Source organism: Hyperolius riggenbachi, chromosome 6, assembly GCF_040937935.1.
Source record: "Hyperolius riggenbachi isolate aHypRig1 chromosome 6, aHypRig1.pri, whole genome shotgun sequence".
NCBI classification, from domain to species: domain Eukaryota; kingdom Metazoa; phylum Chordata; class Amphibia; order Anura; family Hyperoliidae; genus Hyperolius; species Hyperolius riggenbachi.
In genome coordinates this window covers 304,855,291-304,880,536 of record NC_090651.1, presented here as the reverse complement: position 1 = coordinate 304,880,536, position 25,246 = coordinate 304,855,291, and the positions used below count along the sequence as shown (strand labels likewise).

At 43.1% G+C, this 25,246-nt stretch overlaps 1 protein-coding gene across 8 annotated transcripts in view; it reads left to right on the top strand.

Annotated features, from left to right (window-relative positions):
• LOC137522827 (synaptotagmin-1-like) overlaps positions 1–25,246 on the top strand; it is a 304,083-nt gene that overhangs the window by 254,755 nt on the left and 24,082 nt on the right. For all 8 annotated transcript variants that reach the window (XM_068242935.1, XM_068242939.1, XM_068242938.1 and 5 more), the window contains 3 exons: positions 13,000–13,119; positions 14,235–14,402; positions 16,282–16,449. In XM_068242935.1, the coding sequence (XP_068099036.1) occupies positions 13,000–13,119; positions 14,235–14,402; positions 16,282–16,449 (456 nt within the window). The remainder of the gene's footprint in view (positions 1–12,999; positions 13,120–14,234; positions 14,403–16,281; positions 16,450–25,246) is intronic.

Sequence of the window (25,246 nt, the reverse complement as noted above, 5' to 3'; positions counted from 1 at the left end):
TTCTGCGGGTCCAGCAGACCGGTTCTGCTGCTGAAGTTTAGCCAGCTCCAGCTGGTGTCGCTGTGCAACTTGTTCCCTCTGGGCTTGTCGTATTTCCCTCTCTGCTTGCCGATGTTCCAGAATCAGCTTTAGGCGCAGTTCGGGCTCAGCCGAACCTAGTAGCTGTAGGTCGGCTTCCAGAGATGTCATCTCCGTGTTCGGTGGATCATCCAGGACATCGTCTCCACTCGCATCCTGTGGCGGGAGCGATTCCTCCTCTGGCGTGTCGTGAGCTGCATCCGCTGACGTTGAAGCACGGGCTCGTTCTGCCTCATCATGCTCCTCGAGCGCACGAACTAGCTGCTCCTTAGTCTGGCCGCTCACCGTCTCGATGCCTTTGTGCTCACACAGGTTGAGTAGTATCTCTTTGTTTTGCCTTGCATAGCTGGATGCTTTCTGAGCCATCGTGTTGCAAAAAATAAAAAGAAAAAAAAGGGGGGAGGGAAAGCAAATACCAAGTGTGTATCTTTGAACAAAAAAAACAAAAAACGTATATAGGTTCTGCATTGAGTAGACTTCTGTAGGCTAGTTGCTTCTAGCAAGCTTCCAGCCTTTAGTACTCAGAATAGCGAGCTAAACTGCGTACTAATGTACTAAACGATGCCACCACTGCCAGCCAATTATGTCAGGAACCGGCCCGCGGCACGCCTGCGTATACGGTTCCCGACTGCGGGTTTGACCAGACTGAGAGGGGAAGCAGCCTTAGTCAAGCTAAAACAAGGCTGGGACCCCTCAGAACACCTCTCACTGCCACCACTAGCGGTTCGCTAGACACTTCCACTCTGCTGTCGAGTCCTCAGCGCGCACTCCGCGTTTTCGTATTTGGGTCAGCGTTGCGCTTAGGCCAAATACGGGAACGCCACGCACCCACACACACACACACAGTTGCAATCTTACACTGTCGTGAAGCAAAGACCCACTAACAGTCGTTCCGAACGATACTGTTAGCCACTCTGCTGTCGCTACTCGCACTGGCGTTGTTCGTACGTTGGGTCAGCTGCGTGCTTAGGCCAACGTATGACAAACGCCCCCACACACAATGCAATTACAATTTCATACGGTAGTGTTGCTCAAGCGTACAATTAGGCGTGAACTTATACACGGTTACACTTCAGTCTCTTCTAGGCTATGAGTGTTAGTTTAGTACGGCAGAAGTCAAACTTATTAAATAATAATTTAATATTCTAGAAAAACGTAGAACAATGCAGAACTTAATATATACAAAAAGATTACAAAAAGACAAAGTAAAAAAGTTACACAATTAAGAGTTACAAAGATAACACACACACGGATATTTGCGTAAATATAAACGGGGGAAAAAAGAACGTTACCAGCTTAGGTTAGAACGTTGTTTGACGGGAGGACGCCGTTTCGACCAGGAGTCGCGATCCTCCCTAGCTATTCGCTACCTCCGAGAGAAGATACCGGTGGCTGTCCTGGGCCAGCTTAAATAGTCCGAAGTGTCCCCTGGGGCATTTATTGTCCTGCCCCCAGGAACTAATGCAGTTTCCCTGTTTGTGACATCACCGAACGCTTGTCATAATCTTTCTTGTGATATGCAAACTTCAAAGGGGTTCCTGTTTTAGCTTCTTGAAGTTTGCAGAATTCAATAGGTGAGATTGTATCCTATCAGGCATCAAAAAGCTTCCTCCACATTATTTCCTTGGTTAAAGTGTATTTTCGCACATACATGAAAAGATGGCCTTTTGGTTACAGGTAGCAGTTTGCCTGTATTTGCCTGTAGACAGACGCAGACAATCACACCTGGGACAGTAGATCAAAAGTGACTGCTAGTGGCTTAATGAGCGGCTTCCTTGCCTATTGAAGGTGACTGGTCGTATTCACTGAAGACCTCTTTAGATGCAAATGTAGGTCTAGTGACCCACCCACACAAATACATGAACAGTCCATGAATCTAGCCTGCATCTCTACACCTTTGACATACCACAGCAGATATAAAAATGGGAAAATGAAAATATATTACTGTATTATCCTTAACAGCATCAGCACCCCAATATATCTCCACAGCCTGTGTGACAAAAACGAGACCAGGAGCCCAATGGGGCAGTATCATAGGGTAAAGGAATAGCTCAGTATTACAAGAGTAATTACTCACAAAGGTGCATTACCACTGAAAATCGCCTATGGGGAAAACAGCGTCCCTGCTTGGTATTCCAGGTCCTGCCAGAAGCGGTTGGTTGCTCTCCTGGGATCCTAACTAGCTGTGGTTGGCACCACACTTATGGGGAAAAACACTCCCATAGGAGGTGTAGTAGGCAATGTAGAAAAGGTGGAGGCACCCAAAAATTTGTATCTTTCAAAATATACATTTTAAAAGCATAAAATGAAATATCTGTGTATACTCGCATATAAGCCGACTCACCCACTTATAAGGCGAGGTACCCACTTTTCCCTCAGAAACCAGGAAAAAGTGATTGACTCGTGTATAAGCCCCCTCCCCAGTATAGCCCCCTCCATAGTACCCAGATGTGCCCCCAGTACAAGTCAGCCCCCCTCCCCATAGCTAGCTGTGCCCCAAGGATGATAGTTGTGTCTCAAGACGGCACTAGATGGGGTCATAGACATGAGACAGCGAATGCAACACAGGAAGAATCCCTGATCATTGCACCACTGACACGTTGCTTGCACGCTCTGCTCCACAAGCCAGGGGACACAGGTAGTCTTGAGCAGCACACTCTGCACACCATGTTGCAGGGGATTGGGGGGCACTGACACAGCAAGGAGCCAGCTGGTAAGAGCAGGATCACTAGTGCACGATTCTTATGCTCCTCTGCCAGTAACAAAACCTGCTCCACCATCCATTCTGCTCAACTGGCTCGCATATAAGCAGAGGGGGAAACTTTTCAGCACATTTTTTGTGCTGAAAAATAAGGCTTATACAGTATATGGGGTATCTTGGTTCATCTGGAGAGGATAAATATTCATCATGTATTTCATTTTATGCTTTTAAAACGTATATATATTTTGAAAGATACAAATGTTTGGGTGGCTCCACCCTTTCAACAATACATGGAAGAAGTTGCTTTTTATGGAAGAGAAAGACAGTTGCATGTGGATGGGGGTCTATATGTGAAAGTGGGAGGAACGGCACAGCGACCAGAGGGAAGGCAGGAAGTATAAATCCAGCACTGGTTACATGCATGTAAAATAGCCTACATTTACTGCAATACTTTTCCCTGTTCTCTTTGGCACCCAAATTGCTTCCGAATAAAAGTGTTAGCCTTTTTATTTTGTTAGACAGGCTTTCTGGAGCAATTCCAAAATCCTGGCATGCCAGAGGTATTTTTCTGCTCAGAAGCTGAGACATTTGTTGCGGCATCAGATGCTGTCTCCAGTTGGATGACTTCTGCTTCATGGTACCCAGAGGAGTGCGAGTTTTGCTTCCGCCTTTTCATCTATCATTGTGATATCTCATTACTGTCACCATTTGTTAGACAGCAGTAAATTGGCAATATGTTGTGAAAGCTGCAGCAACTCTAACTCTGGATTCCTGAGATAAATTGGGAAGCTGGTGGATATAATGTGAGCCAAAGGACTCAGCCGGCCAGATCCCAAAGGCATGTTGACGCCTATGCAATTACCTTTATGGGTGGCCGTGGTACAGGTGTTATGAATTATTATTATTATCTAGTATTTATAATGCGTCAGAGTTTAACATCGAGCAAAGCGGTTAATAGACGACTTGACGACGCACAATTGTAGGCCAAAACAAGAGGTAAATAAATGACAGGCTCAGCTATTGAAACTGTATAATGGATACAAAGAATGGGAACAGCAAAGAAAGAAAGAAAGACGTGGGCTGTTCAAATTGCTGATGGGGTGAAAATGTGTTGCTGGCAATGTAAAGGGCAGCAGATTCAGAGTCAGCACAAGCAGGGCAGTCTTGAGACAAACACCTTTCAGTGTGACTCACACAGTCACAAAATGTTCACATTCTATGCTCTGTCTCCAACTGCTTCACTAAAGCCTAAACTAAACCTAAAGTTGAAAAAACTAGAAACTTACCTAATTCTTTAGAAGCTTTCCGTGTCCTCCTGGAGTTCACTGCAACTGCCCAGGACGCTACTGAAGATCACGTCCACACTCCCCTTCATGCACGAGCATGGCTATGCTGCACCCCTGCGAGTATTGCCATGCTCATGGAAAAAAGGCCTGAAATACCCAGAGAAGAGCTTTCTGTTTGGTTGGCCTAAGTTATTGCACTTTGTACATAAACATAGGTCCACGGACATAACTACAGAGGAGTAGTGCTGTAGAGAGCATCAAATTTTGCGAACCGGCTGTTCACGGGGGGCTCCATAGACTTAAATGGCAGGTGAACGGCTGCCAACTTTAGCCGTTCATAGCAAAACCCCCTTACGTGCTAGAAACACCAAATTTGCAGGGTACAGTATGTGGAAGAGGACAGTGGGTACAAGAAGAAAACATTTTTTTCAAAAAGACCTTATAGTTTTTGAGAAAACTGATTTTAAAGTTCTCGTTCTGAGTATGGGAAATGTTCAACGGCCACCAACTTTAGCGGTTAATAGCATAGCCTCCTTACGTGCTAGACATTTTTTTAATGTATAGTCACAATGTGGGAAATATTAAAAAAACGTCCCCCCTCCCAAGCCTCTTTAACCCCTTGTTCCCCATGCAGGCTAGGATAGCTAGCATGCGGAGCCCCGACCAAAAATTGCATCAAACGCGAATGGCGAACAGCCCAACTTTGCTGGGAACTGTCTACCGACAAACTGTTCAGGCCATCTCTGCAGGGGGCCCAGAGCTGTTAGGGAGACCCAACTGCTACTTCACTCCCTCCAACAAAAGGGGTCCATCCTTCAGATCAGGTGTTTTTGTGGCTACACTTTTATGGGTGTGAAGATTATGAAGTCTACACTTGTATTATGAGCCTCGCAAGATGGGCTCCTGGTGTATGAGGGTCAACAAGGGTAGATGAGGGAAAAGGTGTGAACACTGGGGAGATCCATCAAAGGTTTGCTTGGGGGCCCATGATTCGTAGTTATGCCTCTGCATAGGTCTTTGTACTACTGTGTTATTTCTGTTATGAAATGCTATATCGCTTATCTCTAGTGTATAAAATACATTTTTTTTATAAATTCTCCTTGACTATCTTAAAAAATAGAATTCTTTAATAAACTCTAATGTTGTTTAAAAAAAATCTCATCAATAAGATGTACTCCTGTGAAATCTAAAGAGGCTTTCCTATCCCTAAGTCAGTTATGAAGAATTGATACAGTTAATGAGAGGTGGATGAGTCACTGGAGGGGCCATTAAAATGTAATGCCGCTCAAGCACTTGGATGAGTGGATGCGCATCCAGGCCATGTTCCCCTGGGAATGACTGAGATGTAATTATTTATTTTATGTTAGCCAAGCCAAGAGAGGGCATCTTTCACCAAGATCTAAGGATGTAGCTGGGTTCCTAAAAGACCTTGAGCACCCCTGGGCACCGACCTAGATTGTAATGCCACAGGCAGTTTCATGGGAAAGAATGGATTGTCTTTTCACTTTCCGCCTATTTTGGTTCTCTTCCTCTATGCCAGTCACCCTTTCCTTTCAGCTGCGTCTATCAAAAAAAAGGCGCTTGGAAATTTGGGTGTCCAGTAATGCCGGTAGTAAAATATTGGTATTAAAGTGAATGGGAACCACATTTTTTAAAAAATGAAGCAAATACTTACCTAAGGAGAGGGAAGGCTCTGGGTCGTATAGAGCCTTCCGTCTCTTCTCTCGATGCTCTCTATCTTGTGCTGGCTCCCCTCCGTTTCAATCCCCTGTCAAAAGGGTATTTGGAAGTCTTCAGGAGCCGTGTCCTCCCGATGACGTGCGGCTCCATACTGCACACACGTGAGCGAGTGTGCTTGCGCAGGTGCAGTACAGGGCCGCCCTTCTTCAGGAGCAATCGGGCACTTCGGCCGGGTAAAGCAGTATTTGACTAATTTAGTCAAATACTGCTACCGGGCGAGCCAGCACTGGATCGAGGGGACCAGGAGAGGAGCTGGAAGGCTCTATAGGACCCAGAGCCTTCCCTCTCCTTGGGTAAGTATCTGCCTCATTTTTTTAAATGCAATTCCCATTCATTTTAAATACTGATATTTTACTATAAACGTGTGAAATGAAACACCAATATTTTACTACGGCCAGACCTAACCCCTGATCTCACAAAGAACCCTCTCACCCGACGCCTAACCTTAACACCCCCGCGCACGCTTACTGCCTAGTGCCTAAACCTAACCCCCCACACACTACACACACACACACACACACACTCACATACACAAACCACCCACCTGATTAGCCCAAAACCTGTCAGATCTGTACACTTTTTCGTGATAGTTGTTCTTTAAGGTTACAGATTCGCTTTAAGGGAACTAGAAAAACTGACAAGCGACAGAAACTAGTCCAGAGGGCTGGCACCAGTCAGCATATAAAAGTTTGCTTGCATAGTGTAAAATTTACCCAAAGGTTCTCACATTTGTGCTGGAAAACAGCTTAATTAAAAGCATAATTCCTACAGACTGCAAAAAAATTCCTTACAGTCACCCATGGGGCCGTTTTCATTGTAAGGAACTGGCAGGCATTATATCACCTCCCTTGAGATGAGTTCATGGGAAACACATCCCTCGAAGTACTCCTAGGAAATGCTGCAGCTCAAATAAAGTTGCCAATTTAAACTAATAACCAATAATTTCATTAATTGGTCTGAAATAGGCGCCTGTGCTATCAGATGTGTTATTTATTATTATTGATTTATAAAGCCATAACATATTCCGTGGCACTGTACAAAGTAAGAGACAAACATGGGGTCCAAAACAATACAAAAATGGTGTACACCAATACCCAACATATACAATTTGTACAAAATACAGAATTGGTACAAAATACAGAGTTGGTAATTACAATGACAAGTAACATGATGAATAAAATGCAGGGGCATAACTAGAAATCACTGCCCCCCCCCCCACCCCCCCCTGCAAAACTTTGGATGGAGCCCCCTCCTGCCAGCAGAACAGCGCTTTACACAAGAGCCTGCTAAACACTGAATAGGGACTGTCTACAGATCTTTGTCTGCAAAACTTTGTATGATTCATTATCAGTGGCTGAGCAGATGCAGTCATTAGAACAATTGTGCAGAGAGCACAACGTTTTTTCTTTTCTTACCCTTAGTTATCAGTCTCTCAGCACGGGGCCCCCTGTGGCATCTGGGCCCCCCTGTGGTTGCATCTCTTGCAGGGTCTATTGTTACGCCCCTGATAAAATGCATAACCAATTCCAAGACACAAAAAGGAGAGCCCTGCCCTTGCAAGCTTACAATCTAAAGATATAGGGTAGGAGGGGGGGAGGGAGGCAAATGGTGGGGTAGCATACAATATTCATACCTAGGCTATAGGCAGTGTGTTTTTAGGTTATCTAGAAAGCAGTACAACTTGGCCAGAGGTCAAGAGGAAATGGCCTAAGTTAGAGCGTATGTTTGTCAGTAAAAGTGAGTTTTGAGGGAGCGTTTAACGATTTCAAAGGTTGGAGAGTGATGGATGTGTTGTGGAAGGGGATTCAAGGAGGTGATACCAGAGGAGGACATAAGAAGTTCATGTGCAGATCTGAGATTGCGGTTGGGTTGCTGTCTGGAAACTAGTGAGGAGATGTACAGGGGAGAGAGATTGTGGAGAGCTTTGTAAGTTATAGTTAAGAGTTTGAACTGGATCTTCTTGTTAATTGGCAGCCAATGAAGAGCTTGTCAGAGAGGAGCAACAGAGGAGGAGCGAGAAGATAGATGAATGAGATGAGCAGCCGAGTTCAGTATACAGTGGTGTGAAAATCTATTTGCCCCCTTCCTGATTTCTTATTCTTTTGCATGTTTGTCACACTCAATGTTTCTGCTCATCAAAAACCGTTAACTATTAGTCAAAGATAACATAATTGAACACAAAATGCAGTTTTAAATGATGGTTTTTATTATTTAGTGAGAAAAAAAAACCTCCAAATCTACATGGCCCTGTGTGAAAAAGTGATTGCCCCCCTTGTTAAAAAATAACTCAACTGTGGTTTATCACACCTTTTATTTATTATTTATTACACAATTTCTGTAGTCACCCCCAGGCCTGATTACTGCCACACCTGTTTCAATGAAGAAATCACTTAAATAGGAGCTATCTGACACAGAGAAGTAGACCAAAAGCACCTCAAAAGCTAGACATCATGCCAAGATCCAAAGAAATTCAGGAACAAATGAACAAAAGTACTGTAATTGAGATCTATCAGTCTGGTAAAGGTTATAAAGCCATTTCTAAAGCTTTGGGACTCCAGTGAACCACAGTGAGAGCCATTATCTACAAATGGCAAAAACATGGAACAGTGATGAACCTTCCCAGGAGTGGCCGGCCGACCAAAATTACCCCAAGAGTGCAGAGAAAACTCATCCGAGAGGCCACAAAAGACCCCAGGACAACATCTAAAGAACTGCAGGCCTCACTTGCCTCAATTAAGGTCAGTGTTCACGACTCCACCATAAGAAAGAGACTGGGCAAAAACGGACTGCATAGCAGATATCCAAGGCGCAAACCACTTTTAAGCAAAAAGAACATTAAGGCTCGTCTCAATTTTGTTAAAAAAATCTCAATGATTGCCAAGACTTTTGGGAAAATACCTTGTGGACCGACGAGACAAAAGTTGAACTTTTTGGAAGGTGCGTGTCCCGTTACAACTGGCGTAGAAGTAACACAGCATTTCAGCAAAAGAACATCATACCAACAGTAAAATATGGTGGTGGTAGTGTGATGGTCTGGGGTTGTTTTGCTGCTTCAGGACCTGGAAGGCTTGCTGTGATAGATGGAACCATTAATTCTACTGTCTACCAAAAAATCCTGAAGGAGAATGTCCGGCCATCTGTTCGTCAACTCAAGCTGAAGCGATCTTGGGTGCTGAAGCAGGACAATGACCCAAAACTCACCAGCAAATCCACCTCTGAATGGCAGGCTGAAGAAAAACAAAAAAGACTGTGGAGTGGCCTAGTCAAAGTCCTGACCCGTATCCTATTGAGATGTTGTGGCATGACCTTAAAAAGGCGGTTCATGCTAGAAAACCCTCAAATAATGCTGAATTACAACAATTCTGCAAAGATGAGTGGGCCAAAATTCCTCCAGAGCGCTGTAAAAGACTTGTTGCAAGTTGTCGCAAACGCTTGATTGCAGTTATTGCTGCTAGGGGTGGCCCAACCAGTTATTAGGTTCAGGGGGCAATTTCTTTTTCACACAGGGCCATGTAGGTTTTGAGTTTTTTTTCTCACTAAATAATAAAAACCATCATTTAAAGCTGCATTTTGTGTTCAATTATGTTATCTTTGACTAATAGTTAACGGTTTTTGACGAGCAGAAACATTTAAGTGTGACAAACATGCAAAAGAATAAGAAATCAGGAAGGGGGTAAATAGTTTTTCACACCACTGTAGATTGGAGTGGTGGCAGTCTGTTAGTTGGTAGTCCACAAAGCAGTATACAATAGTCCAGACGAGATATTATAAGAGCATGTACTAACATCATTTATATTAAATTATGTACTAACATAATTTAACATAAATTTATTTTTTAATACTGACAAAATACATATTAGTATACAGTATTTTCTTTAACCTAAGAGCAAGAGTGGGCCCGACAATAGCAAAAAAAGAGCAAACCCCACCCCAGATTTAACACACTTTTGTTCTTTTTATATTTTACATGTTCTTTTTGGTTAATGTTAAAAGCAGTGTGCACTTTAATCAGGGCTTGGCCCAGGGGCAGCCAGAAGAGGTAATAGACTTGGTTGCATCTACAGAAGACAGGGAATGGCGATGTCTTAACTAGTAACCTGTCAATGAGATTGTTGGGTCTAGGTACTGAATTTCTTTGGTGAGAAAGCATCTATTACAGCAATGAGTTTGTTACTGCACAGGGAATTGGACCTCCCACTGCAAGGTTGGTCCAAACCCAACAGAAAATTTGCCAAAAGGCATAGTTCTGGGCCTGAGAGAAAGGTGTTAGAACTCACAGTTACATGTAGCTCATTGTGTATGTAGCTACCTAGACACAGACTAGTCAGAGAAGCCATGATGACCCCTGTCTTCTGCCAAAGGCATCTACAGTAGAAACATGAGCATCAGAACTGGACCATGGGGCAATGGAAGAAGGTGGCTTAACCTTATTAATCAAATTTTCTTTGGCCTCCACATTTTACAGATCTTGATCAGAGTTCCGCTTTTGTGGGATCTGCTGGAAAAAAATTAAATCAATGGACACCCCACCTAAACTTTTAGGACATCAAGGATAAGCTGCCAACATATTTGTGCCAGATACCACAGGACACTTTCAGGGGTCATGTGAACTCCCTGCCTTGATGGTTCAGAACAAAAAATCATGGAGGTTCGCAGAAAAGCTTTCTTGGGGTCCATCCAACATTCACACTACGTTTCCCCTCCCCTCATGGCAAATATATTTGTCTGTTGAAGGCCTGAGTTGAAAGCCTGAGAAGATCAAAATGGAAGCTATTCACAAAATGGATGCCAGTGTATATACCTATGCTTACAGTGACCTGGGGACCCATCTGCTGGTGGTCATATTATAAGTATGACCAAAAAGAACATTGCCCAAAAATAATGTTACTACTATTACTCATATGACCCCTAGCTAATGTGGCCACAACAACACCTGTCATGGAGGGAGGGCCAGTGTTGGAGGAAGGGAAGGTGAGTAATTGGGGTCCACCACAGCCTTGGGCGTAATTGGGATCTCCCACAGCCTTGGGCCTCCTGCAGCTACATGGACTGTACCCCCAGTAATTACACCTTTGGGCCAGGACTTTGGCAGCATAAGGTGGACCTACAAAATCTTTGTTCAAATATGTTTTGGCTTATCAGGTAGGATACCTACAATATACTGTAGATCAGGGAACGTGTGTTCAAAAGTTTGGACAGGTTTCTATTACTTCTCATATATCCTCAGATATGCACAGCTGATATATCTGTTTTTGATTATATTATAAACACAGGCACTATTTCTTGCTTGGTAGGAGTGAGCTGAGGTTCCTTATTGTTTTGTAATTCGATCGCAATGCACTTAAGTATAATCCATCAAAATATTTCCATCCCTAAACAGCTGAGCTCCGAACCATGAATCCCATTTTACCTTATTCTTTTTAGAAATAAACCTTTATAGAAATTACATTTTACTTTGGTATTGTGATGAATCATTGGTGGTCCCCGCTGTCCCTGATTTACCCCCTGATGAAATAGCAGGGAGTACAAGGCATACCGTTTCCCAGCGAATTTACTTGTTCTCTTGTAGAAAATATAAATAAGTCTTCAAGAAGGTGGCTATTCACCTGAAAACAATGCAGAGGACATTCCTCTGTCTGCAGCTCCAGATCCGCCAGAATTAAATGCTGCACATTGTGAATGTTTCTTGCCAGACATCATGCGGTTCTCTGACACTTCATTTCACATGAGGGTTCAGCAATCGCCTCTGTTTGAAAATGAAATTATCTTTTGTCCTCCTCGATCTTGTTTTTTTTTACCAGTTTTCTTTCATTTTTGGAGAATTACTTCTAACAATGCTATTCATACAGTACATGCTCATTAGTCACTCAGAGTGTCACTTGTGATCTTCACTCTTCTCTCTTTGTCTTCACATCTACCTGTCATCACCAAGTGTCTCATTTTCTTGTCTCATTGTGTTTCTTCTTGTGTGAAGGAAAAAAAAAGAAATTAACCCTGTCCGTGTCAAGGGCATAGCTGCAGCCATAGTGGATTATCCTACTGTGATGCAGTTAGGGGTTTCCTGGAAACCAAAGAACAAATCTCAAGATTTTCACAGTGCCTTTTATAAATAAAATGCTCTCAGGGTGTCTTGGCCCTCTCCCAATAGTCAAATTGCAGGAGGGTCATCCAGAAAGTAACAGACATTTGCTTTTATAAGGCACACATGGTATTCTTTCAGTGTAATTTAACTTGCATTTGTCAGGTTTACCTCTTCTCTCCCTGCACTGCTTGTCATGTGACTACAGAACGCCACCAACTGTTTGTACAGCAGCATTAACCTCCAATGCAATCCCTCCAACCCATAGGTGAAGAGTGTGATACTGCTACAACAGAAGGATTGTTTTGTCTGTTTTTCAAATATCTGAAAACTTTTGTTCACCCTTGGTGAAGGGGTGTAATGTCTTATTTCCATACCTGCAGAGAGTGGCTTCTTAACCTGTGTGATTATTATTTCACTGTAGGAAATTCTTTATCAATACAGGTCTTCACTATAGTGTGCTCTTGATTTCCCCTTTCGTTATCCATAAGTAGATTTGGTTTTGTTATGCTTTCTGATACATGTTCACTTGAAGCAGGAGAGCAGTAGGCAGATGAACTGCAACAAGATGTCCACCCTCCTCCAGGGGTAATTACCAGCATAGCTCTTCCAGTCTAACAATAGAAAAAATAACTTGTGCAGCCATCCCCAGATTTACCCCTCTGTTAGCCAATCAGAGGGCAGAAGTGACAAATGACATCAGTCATTAGAGTGAAACAAGTCTGCTTGTGCTCTGGAGGAAGGATAGTTCCTCCTAGATAGAAGTTGGATAGATACATCCACAGGAGAGTGGGGGGATATGCTTTTAATTGTAGCAAATGAGGTCCTTTAGGATCCTCTGCATCATTTGGCTGCTCAGCTGCAGATTCTACTACCTCAATTGCTACAGTGTTTTATACTGGTCTAAAATTAAATTAGTCCCGTTGGGTTATTACAGTCTGACAGTAGTCTTTGTTCTCACCATTGATTTAATAAACTGACCTTATTTTTCCCTTTTTTTTCTTTTTATTTCCACCGACTGTGTATTGAGATACCAGCACCAGCTGAGCATGTTTTTGTGGAACTGTAGCGAGTGTGAAGCTCTGAGCAAGGAACTGACATGCTATCATTTGCAGGTGCAGCCAGATGTTGAGGATCTGGACCCCTCGCTGCTGGGAGATGGGAAAGAAGAGAAGCCTCAGGAGAAGCTGGGGAAGCTGCAGTACTCCCTGGATTATGACTTTCAGAGTGGGCAGGTATGTGAAAGCTGTTGCTCCAATATGGCGGGTAAGGCCTGGGCTTCCATATGAAGATACAATGTGCAAATCTCTTGGCATGGTAAGGCCTGGACTTCTATATGAAGATACAATGCGCAAATCTCTTGGCATGGGAAGTCTAGCTTAATCCATTTGGCTTCTCATTTGCAGTCCAAATATATTTTGTATAAACACCATTATTTATATAAATTATATTTGATGGATTTAAGCGCTGGGAAACTAGATAATAATAGACGTACTGCAGCTACAACTGTACTGTGGCGTTCAGGACGGCCTAGAAGAGTCGAAAAATAAAAGGCAAAATACTTTATCTTAATTGCTGCATATATGTCCAGTAATTTTACTATAATATGTATGCATATGTTTTGCTTAAAAGATACCTGTAACCACCAGGAGGGGGCGGGGGGGGGGGGGGGTGAGTTACATATGCACCTAACAAGAAGTAAGGCTCTGAAACCCTTAGAGCCTTCCCAGTCCTCTCTGTGACTCCTTGCTCCACCGAGGAGCAATTCGTTCCAGTGTCCAACTTAAATGTAGAATAAGTCTTTAGGTCTCCTCTGCAGTGATGGTCATGTCTAGGAGGACTCATGGAGATGCATGTGATCAGTTTGGTCAGGTGACAGATATGTAAGTCTCTGATTTGCTAGTCATGATCATGTGCTAAAGCAGGATGTGATTACAGCAAATCAGAGCTTTTCTAATCTATCAGCTGATCAAACAAATCACATGTTTCTCCATGAGTTCTCCTAGATATGACTATCACTACTCCTTGGAAGGTCTAAGAGCATCTCTAAAACCCGAGTACTTCTGTAGCCTTTTGTGGAGACCCATAGAAGCTGCCAGTGGTACATTCAAACTGGCAGTGGAACAAGGGGGTGCATGGAGGACTGGAAAGCAAGGGATCCAGAGCCGTGCCTCTACTAAGGGAAATATGTTACCTCTCCCCCTTCTTGGTGATTATAGGTACCCTTTTAATCATTACTTACTGTATCTGTCTGTACCACATAACAAGTTTAAAACCCCTGCTCCAGTCATGTCAAATATAATCTGGTCTATCATAGGCAAATGAACATTCCCAATGCTTCCTTTTACAGCTGGTTGTGGGAATTATCCAAGCTGCGGATCTGCCAGCTTTGGACATCGGTGGGACGTCTGATCCTTATGTCAAAGTATTCCTCCTCCCTGACAAAAAGAAGAAGTATGAAACTAAAGTTCACCGCAAGACCCTCAACCCAACCTTCAACGAGACTTTCACATTTAAGGTATTTTCCCTAATTTTTTCCACAAAAAAGTCCCTTTAACTGAGGTCTTTTGTCTTATACCTTCAAGTGGAGAAGGTTTATTTATCTGGAATGAGGTACTTAAAGTAATACAGAAGACTACTAAATCCCAATTGTATCATTGATCATTTAAATAATAGTAGAAGCTATGTCTAAAATACCTTGCACTAACAACATCATCAAACCTTGATCTGTATTGCTCCCCTGAGTGGTACATACAAACAGATGGAATGAGAAGGGTGCTTCGCTGAACTCTACTAAACATTTCAATTCAAAAACAGGCATATGTACATTTAGAGAGCCACAACCTGTTGCATGCATGCAAAAATGTGGGGCTCCACCTCCTGAGCATTACCAGCGCACATGGTCCATACTTATGAGGAGAATCTGTTAATTTGGCCCAGTTGGTAAACTGGCCGCCACCATAGGCCACAATGTAAATTGCGGCTATGGCAGCTCCAACTGTATATTTAAGGCGCTGGGGGTCTGCAAGCAGCAGAACATGCAGTTTGGCTATCAAGTAACCAAACTCTGGAAAGCAGCAGAGATAGCAGCGGCAGTGCTGAGAGTTTTGCTATCAAGTAGCCTAACTCTGGATAGCGACAGAGATAGCTACTGCAGCAGCTGGAGTTCGACTGTCAGGTAGCCAAACTCTGGATAGTATTGGAGATAGTGGTGGTAGCACTCAGAGTTGTGCTATCAAGAAGCCTAACTCTGGATAGCGACTGTAGCACTTGGAGTTCGACTGTCAGGTAGCCGAACTCTAGATAGTGTTGGCAATAGTGGTGGTGGCAGTCAGAGTTCAGCTAGCAAGTAGCTGAACTGTGGGACAGAAAGTGTTGCCCGGAGCTCAGCTATCATGTAGATAGACATTGGCGGTGGAGGTCACAGGTCAGTAAGCAGAACACAGAGTTCAGCCATAATGTACTCAAACTCTAAACACAGTCAGAGAAAATATCAGGCGTGAGTAATCTGGGCCTGGGGTACAGCTGAACCTGAATTGGCTGAGGAAAGGCACTCGCGATCAGTTATTGTTAGGTGTAGGTAAGGGGCTTAGTGTTATGCATAGGTAGGGGAGGTTAGTGTCAGGGATAGCGGGTGGGGGTGGTTAGTATTTGGTGTAGGTGTGTGTGGAGGGGGGTGCTGTAAAGTGTAGGTAGTGGATCATTCTTTTCATTGACTGTATGCTTCACTGTATGCGAGGCAAAGCGCACATAATGTGAGGTGAGAATTTTGCATTCCATTGCATTCCTGCTTTTACAAAGAATCCAACGTAACACCCATTGTGAACATGGTCTCCTTTCATACTGTGCCCATTGCAATGCAATGATATTTCTATGATAGATTCACATTGGCACATCATTGATGCTGTGCGTCCCTTCAGGATAACGCACAACATGCAGTGCTTTACAGGGCAACGTGCGTGTTTTCAGTGGCAGTGAGGCATACTTTTATTGTATTGTATGTCTTACTGTATTGTTGCAAGGCAACATTACCATGTGATGCGACAATTCAGCTACGTTAGGTTGCGGTTGCGTCACATTGCAATGCAATTTGCATAGTGTGAAAGCAGCCTAAGGGCCCATTTACACTTAATCAGTTGGTGTGCGTTAGTGTGCATTAGTACGCGTTCGTACGCATTAGTACGCTTTTTTTTCACAGCAATGCATTTTGAAAAAGATTTCAGTTAAAACGCGTTAAATGTGAAAGGTGTCATAGGAAAACATGGGCATTACTTTGAAAATCAGTTTTCTTTCAGTTATAACGGAGAGCAACTGAATAAGTGTAAAAGGGCCTTTACTCTACCTATTCCTATCTACATGTTCTTGTTTTGTTGAGTTTTTTTGTTTTTTTTCTGCAGATTCCCTATGCAGAGTTGGGAGGTAAAACTTTAGTGATGTCAGTATATGACTTTGACCGTTTCTCTAAACATGACGCCATTGGGGAGGCACGCGTCCACATGAACACTGTGGATCTGGCTCATGTCATCGAGGAGTGGCAAGACCTGGTGTCTGCTGAAAAGGAGGAGGTAAGTCGTAAAGATCTTAGATTTTAGACGGAATATAGACATTGTTGCTATAATAATTAGTTTGGTAATTTTTTATATAGATGTATGATAAACATGAATACTCAGTTTAAATAAATTTTTAATGGGTTAAGAATACACATTTCAGCATAAAATATTCTTACTATTCAGAAGGCTCTGTGTATAATTTCAATGCACATTGGCTGAAAGGAAGTAACAAATTATAACTTTTAGGATGCAAATAGGTGTGTCACCTGCTATGTAAAATTCATAATAGTGATGACTCTATACAATCATTGAGGCGCTCAAGCATTTCGGGTAAGAGGCACTTTTTGATAGATTGAGGCGCTCAAGCCTACTACATTTTGGCTAAGAGGCACTTTTTGATGGTTTTTATTGACCTGATAAAGTGGGAGATACCCGAGAAATGCATTGTCTGAACCTTTTCTGCAATATACAGTACTCTTGAAGATCTCAACTGAGTTTTTGATTTCTACATATGCTACTTCACTATAGGGGAGGTAAGCTTACCATACCTCTCCTTTTTATATTGTTTTAATTGTTTTATACCTTTTGGGTGCCTCCACCGTTTTACGTCTATAGTCCAATAGTGTCCTTAAATAAAATGTATCAACTTCCCTTTTCCCAGGTGTCAAGCCTGAAGTCCCTAACAGGAAAGCCTCCATCACACCCAAATTGCACACATGGGTGCCAGACAGAACACTGAATTGCTACACAAGCACACAGTTCAGCCGCCAGTCTGAAAGAGGCGTAACTGTTTTTAACGCTTAACCCTTTATGTAATTAGGTTGACTATTCACCAGAGCAGGCTTGGCTATGGCACCAACATGCTCCCATTCAGTATCCCCCAGTGTCTTTTTTGAGGGACATGAACATGGAGTGCATTGTCCTGAGCATTGGGACAAGTGTGCTTTCTGGTGGAGGGGAGGTTTTTCCAACCCCTTGCAAAATATCTCCCAATATTGAAGCCATGCAGTTGCCATTGGTGATGCGCTTGAGTGTTCTGACCTCCTGGCCTGCAAACCTGCCTGGCTAATGTATGAAATAAACAGGGCCGATGCTACTTTTAAGGCAAAGGGGGCTCACAGCCACCGATCGCTACTGGGACCCCGCAGATCTCCCCCTGACTTATCCCCAGGGCTGAGCACCAGTTTTTGGCAGGATTGCAACTCAACTTTTTCTGACACTCTGCTCTGTCTGTGCTCCATATCTTTATCCCCATGGGCTGCCTTTTTTCCATGACCCGTTGCGTGACCTTACGCAAAACATGTGCTGAGTCACTGAGAAGAGGCAGGAAAGAGGATGAAGACGGGGAGCTCAGACGGAGCAGTGTGCTGGGACAGGTGAGTTACAATATTGCCACAAATTGTGCAGGGTCCCCAGAAAGCACAGCTCAGCTGCCCTGCTGAATTTGCTGGGGAGGGGGGGGGGCCAGGTTACCTTTGCTTCAGGGCCCATTCCAGCTTAAACAGGCCCAGGAAATAAAAAGATCTGAGGGACTATGATGTGTTTTTTTTTCTTAAAAAATACAAATAATAAATAAAATATGATATAGACTTTGCAGGGATATCTTATAAACATTTTCCCTGATGAAGTCCATGTTTAAAAAGCAGCATCTCCAGCCATTTGCAGGCAATCAGTACAAATCATCATCTCAAGTGTAAGTGTATTCCTGATGGGACGGTGCAGCTAGCGCACACTTACGTGCTACTTTTGTTTCAATCAGTAATCAGGATTTTCCCCCAATCATGGGACTTCCCTGCTTAACAAAGCAATTTGAAATCAGGGTCAGCGGCTCTTTTCTTGCACAGATCAGTCTCCTACACTGTAACTTAGACATCCTGGTGGTGGTGCTTTAAATGGCGCTTTAAATGGGGTGGTAAATCAATGCTCCACCTGGATTTTTTAAGTAGGCACAAGCAAACCATTACACCCTGGAAGCAAAATGTCTGCCTCCTGGCAAAAGATGATTAACACTATTAGTAAGTGAAGTTTTGTCAATAAGAACTGCTGTGATCATGTGAAGATATGCAGTTGATTATCTCAAATAATGGCTCCTGGGTGGTGAAAAGCAGTGTCAAAGTCATAATCCACTCTTGTTCATAAAAGAACAGTTCCCTCAGTTCAAAGGTGTTAATATTAACCATTATTTCAAATCTGTCACTTTTATTTTATCTGCAGCCACAGCCACATGCATAACTCAGCTTTTGGTCAATACAGCATGTGTTGAAGCAGTTTTCTAATTAGTGCAGGTGATGCTCCTCCAGAGTTGCAATACTGTCTGTTTTGTGCAGCTAATTGCACATGCATGGAGATTAGAGCTATTGGGGATTACAAAATACTGGATAGATACTTGGGGGAGGTTATATAGATGCATATTCCCTGTGGGGAAAAGGCCCCTAATGCATCAGGCCCCTACATGCAAGTAGTCCACTTCCAGCACAATCATTATCTGATAATGCTGCCAATGGCAAGCTTATCAGTTAGCAACTAAATGAATTGAAAAGCTTGAGTGTTAACCCTTCCAGTACCTTTAAAACCACTCAAATGATTTTAACTGTTGATTATATGCTATGGTTAATGCTAACTTTAGAACATAGGTGGTATTTGCGTGTAATATCATCCAGATAGCCTGCCTCTCTGCTGACGTTTTGCGCGCCTAGAGGTTCTCTACACAAAGCCAGCCTGGGACTATGCTTCGAGTAAACAGTGCCATGGCAGCAATAGGGATTATAGGCAACATACAATGGTGCTTTTTCCAGGACACGGGGCAGTATACTTTTACTGTAAATGTCAGAGTTTAATCATTTGTGTTTCTCAGAATTAAAAAAATGCTTTTCCTGCATACAGAATCAATTATCCATATAGCATAGGTCAGATATAGCATCAGTTAAATGTAGCATAGGGCAGGTATAGCCTAGGGCAGATATAGCATTATGGCATATATAGCATAGCGCATATATAGCATTAAGGCAAATATAGCATTAGGGAAGATATAGCATAGGACAGATATAGCATAGGGGACAGATATAGCATAGGACAGATATAGCATAGGACAGATATAGCATAGGACAGATATAGCATAGGACAGATATAGCATAGGTCAGATATAGCATGCATAGGGACGATATAGTATAGTGCAGATATAGCATAGGTCAGCTATAGCATAGGGCCAATATAGCATAGTGCAGATATAGCATAGGGCAGCTATAGCATAGGGCCGATATAGCATAGTGCAGATATAGCATAGGGCAGCTATAGCATAGGTCAGATATAGCATAGGGCAGATATAGCATGCATAGGGCAGATATAGCATTAGGGCAGATATAGCTTAGGGCAGATATAGCATTGGTCAGATCTAGCATAGGGCAGATCTAGCATAGGGCAGATCTAGCATAGGGGCAGATCTAGCATAGGGCCGATATAGCAAAGTGCAGATATAGCATAGGGCAGATATAGCATTAGGGCAGATATAGCATTGGGCAGATATAGCATTGGGCAGATATAGCACTAGGCAGATATAGCATAGGTTAGATATAGCATTAGGGCATATATAGCTTATGGCAGATATAGCATAGGTCAGATCTAGCATAGGGCAGATATAGCATAGGGCAGATATAGCATAGGGCAGATATAGCATTAGGGCATATATAGCTTATGGCAGATATAGCATAGGTCAGATCTAGCTTAGGGCAGATATAGCATAGTGCAGATATAGCATAGGTCAGATATAGCATAGTGCAGATATAGCATAGGTCAGATATAGCATAGGTTCAGACACTACCTTACATTGTTCATTTGTAAATATAAAGAATACCATGGCCTTTCCCATACCTGCTGCATACAAAAGCCCCGGTGCATGCTGGGGCATGACTTTTTTCATTATAGTTTCCCCTGTGAGTAATGATTCCTTATTTACCTTTAAATTAATAGGCTCCCTGCGGAGCGCGCTTTCTGTATTTTTTCCCCTGGCGTGACATCAGGTTTTCGCATATTTATTCACTGTGTTATGAGTAACTTCAGATTTAATCACCAATTAATGTGACGCCAGCTGATTTTCATTGCTTTCTCACTTGTACTCCAGGAAATGATTCTGCCAGAGATGTTAGAGGACCATAAACTCTCCCCAAACGCATCACTTATATGTAAAAAAACAACAACCAAAAAAAACCACAAGACTGACTAGCTACTCTACACATTGCTTTTTTTTTAATAAACAAAACATTTTCTGTAAAATAACGACCGTAAAATGGACCTTAGTTTGGTCTCCCTACTCCTTTTTAGTTTAGAGTACATGCTGGCAAATGAGCTCCGCTATGCCAAGTCTGCCGCAGCCATTATTAGGGCCTGTTCACACATTCTGAATTAAAAAATGACAGATATTTAAAAAATGCAGGGTTGTGAATTGTTTTGAAGGATTTCGAAGCAGTGGGAAATTCCATAGGAGTAAACAAAGCATTTTTTTTCTTATGCATGTGCTTTGCTTTAAAGGGAAACCATAACCAAGGATTGAACTTGGTGCTGACATCACACTGTGGGAGCCTTGTGGCATTGGGGGAAATAACAGCTGTTTCCAACTGCCAAAAAAGCAAGCAGCATCTCCTTTCACTGACATCACCTGCCAGCAGTAAAAATGTGATAAATGTCAGAATGTAAATCAGGAAGCGGAAAGATTTTACAATGGGCAAACACTGGCTAAAACATTTATACATAATTATTGCAAAAATTTAGCAGTTTAGTTCATTATGTTATTTTCACTGGAGTTGGTCAGCTGGGTTGCGATCAGATCCCAGTGTAGCCAAAATATCGCACCACACGTTACCACTGTGGTGCGAACACACAGTGAGGCGTACAGTACAATGAATGCCTCACTACCAATATAAACGCATGCGTTACCTGGTTAACTGCATTGCAACCCGCTATGCCGCAATTGATGCAATGCCGTAATATTGTCCATTACGGACCTCAAAGATTCTAGGAGGTTGATTCAGTAAACCCTGGCAAAATGTGCACCTGTAAAATAGCACCGAATATAGCCGGTATTCTAATATTGCGACTGGGCATTGTGCCTGGGGAAATGGGTGCCAGAAAATAGAACATCGGTAATTTTACCTACAGTATATTCTGCTATCCCCTACTGTAACATAATTCTCACACTCCTGACAAGGCAGAAGTCACCCGTCTTGCTTCTACTCTCCATAGAGTCAGAAAGAATACCCATAGCTCCCAACTGTCCCATTTTTTGGGGGACAGTCCCTCTTTGGGAACCCTGTCCCTCTCTCCCTCTTTCCTCCTATTTTGTCCCTCTTTCAGGACTTTGTCCCTCTTTCTATGTAAATGTATATATATCGCTACTAAAAACATGTGTGTGTGTTTGACTGTAAACTTTATTTCCATCCTATAAATTGATATATTACTAATTTTAAAATGTTACTATGAAGGAAAATGAACCAGGATAGAAAGGACCAGTGTGGTTTGAATTATGAAACAACATATTTTTCTTATGAAATCTTTATGGAATGCATGACTAGGGGTGTGTTGGGGGCGTGATCAGGGGTGTGGCAAGGGCGTGGCTTAAGTGTCCCTCTTTCTCATCTCAAAAAGTTGGTAGGTATGGAATACCAGGTGCAGCAATTTATACATCCTCTTATACTCCTCAGCAACCCCCAGCTGCCTGTTCACTATCACCTACACTCCATCTAAAGCCAAGCTTTCCTATTAGAGACCCACTGCTCTGATAAGCTATCTGTTTATAGCCATGGTTTCAGGAGGCAGAATCATTGATCTACCTCTTGCACGCCCAGATGACTAAACAGATGGGGGGTGGAGAGAGAAAATTGACTAGAAGTGAACAGGCAGCAGTGAGTTGCTAAACACGAGAGGGAAAACCATGACATGTTGCAGCAAGTATTCTACTTTTTTATTGCTAAGTCTTTTGCAAAGAGTTTCATGTATAATTAATACAAAATAATATTAAGTGTGTATAATTAGCTACGGCTAAACTCTTGCTTTAATTAATCCAAGACACCAGTGGTGTAGCAATAGGGGGTGCAGAGGTTGCGACTGCACTGGGGCCCTTAGGCCAGAGGGGCCCCATAGGGCCATCCCTTCCATCAGTATTAGTTTTTTTATTGGTCCTGTGCTTGTAATAATCCCTTATGTAGATGCTTAGAATAGTAGTAATCATTAACAAACTGTTCGCCATCCCCTTCTTGCTCCTCTCATACTGTGGTTATACTTGGCAGTTTTTGGTGTGCCGTATCATTTGTTATGTGTTGGGTGCTTTCGGGGGGGGGGGGGAGGGGGGGCAATGTAAAACTTGCACCGGGGTGGGGCCCATAGCTCCTTAGCTACACCACTGCAGGACACCTCAGATCTATGTTAGGAGAATGTGCATGTGTTCTTCAGCAATGTACTTTATTAATGTAATAGTGACTTGCTTCTACCTATGTCTGTGCCTCGGTCCACACATCAGCCTAATGTGTCTACACCACGTAGACCAAGTCTGGGCAAACCTTTTTTGGCTGGAGGACGCATTCCTCTAGCATGCCTGCGCTCTCCTCTCCTCCGTCTCTCCCTCCAGTTGCAAGCAGGTGCATTACGATAGGTTTAAAGGATACCCGAGGTGACATGTGACATGATGGGATAGACATGGGTATGTGCAGTGCCTAGCACACAAATAACTATGCTGTGTTCCTTTTTTACTTTCTCTGCCTGAACGAGTTAAATATCAGGTATGGAAGTGGCTGACTCATTCCTGACTCAGACAGGAAGTGACTACATTGTTACCCTCACTGATAAGAAATTCCCCTTTTTACCTTTTTCTTACTCTCGGAAGCCATTTTCTGCTAGGAAAGTGTTTTATAGTTGAAATTTCTTATCAGGGAGGGTCACACTGTAGTCACTTCCTGTCTGAGTCAGGACTAAGTCAGCCACTTACATACCTGATATTTAACGCTTTCAGGCAGAGAAAGAAAAAAAGGAAGACAGCATAGTTATTTGTGTACCAGGGACTGTACATATACATGTCTATCTCATCATGTCACATGTCAGTTCGGGTATCCTTTAACTCAGCCAATCGCATCTTCCAGCCGCAATCTCCATGGTTACAGCAGCGTCATGTGACACGCTGCACATACTGAGGGTGTGTAGCATGAGGCCTCTGTGGCCATGGAGATTGCCGCTGGAAAGTTTGATTGAGAAAGTTAAACATCTTATTACACCACAGACAACTTTGCAGAGAGGTAGGAAAAGACTACCAATGACAATGAGCCAGCTACATAGTTTACCCAGCCCTGACCTAGAGTGATTATTGTTATTCAATCAAGTCTGACTCATTGCGATCCCATGGGCTACTCTTCACAATGTCCATCTGGTTTTGTTGGCAAAGATACTAAAATGGGTTGATATTTCCACTAGGGATTCACATTTTGTCTGAACTCTCTGCTATGACCTGTCCATCTTGGGTGGCCCTGCATGGCATAACTCATAGCTTCACAGAGCTGCACAAGCCTCTCCATCCCGACAGTGCAGTGATGCATAAAGGGGATTGGTTAATATGTAGCCTCTATTTAATTAGTACAGTACAGTATTTACAAATAGCACACCATGTGGCCAAGAACATGAACTGCATTTGTTTTGTGTAGAGTTTATGTGATCCTTATGGCCCTTTCACACGGTGCAATACTAACCCAATGCAACGCTGTCAAAAAGTCGCACCACGCATCACATATGCGGTGTGACTGTACAGTGAAGCATTCAGTACTATGCAAGTATGCTTTACTGCCACTGTAAAGCGTGCTTTTCCCCGTTAATGCACAGCAATCTATGTGAAGGCCCCATAGGAATATCATAATATCATAGCATTGCATTGCAATAAAATTGTTTATTGCAACCCAATGCAATGGACTTGGTGTGAAAGGACCCTTACAAAAATGTAGTTATTCCTTAAAGGACAGACGCGAGCCATTTAAAAAAAAAAAGATCTACTTACTCGGGGCTTCCTCCAGCTCCTGGCAGCCAATATGTCTCTTGCTGCAGCTCCTGGGGTGTCCCGGGGTCCCCTCCTTTACAGATGTCAACCGGCATCTACTGCGACTGCTCGACCGCCACTGGCGAGCGCAGTCATGTGGTCTAGAGTGTTCTGCTCAGGAGCAGAACTACTTCACCTGCGCAGAACACTCCAGACCACGTCAGCACGATCGCAAGCGGTGCTCGCGCAGGCGCAGAAGATGCAGACCTGGCGAGGTCGGCATCTACAACGGAGGGGACCCCGAGCCTCCGGCTGGGTGCGGAGCTGCGGCGAGGGCACAGGATGGCTGCCATGGGCTGGAGGAAGCCCCAGGTAAGTAAATGTTTATTTTTTATTTTTTTATTTTCTTCGGACCTCCTCATAGCTTGAATCGGCATTTGCTCTTGCTGTATTAGCCAGGCAAGTCATTTTACAACCTTACAAATAAACGCCGCTCTCTACTACACATGTTCATTGATCTAGTGACATTTAAAAATAAGCCCTGTTTACAAGTCATTTTTTTCTGCCTGCTTACTTGTAAAAGCCATATTATAACTAAGATGTACCTAAGAAGTAGCAGCAGGTTGTATCTTTTTTTTTTAAACGCTATACAAAAATGCAGGTGGCTGAATTCACCGCCTGTCAGCTGCTCTCCTGCACTGGCTGGGCATTTGTTAGAGTTCAGTGTAGTCGCTGGGCAGGCGACCCCCACATAGAGTCACATCTAGGTGCCAAGCGCTGATGCGTGTGGTGTTAAAGAAAACCCGA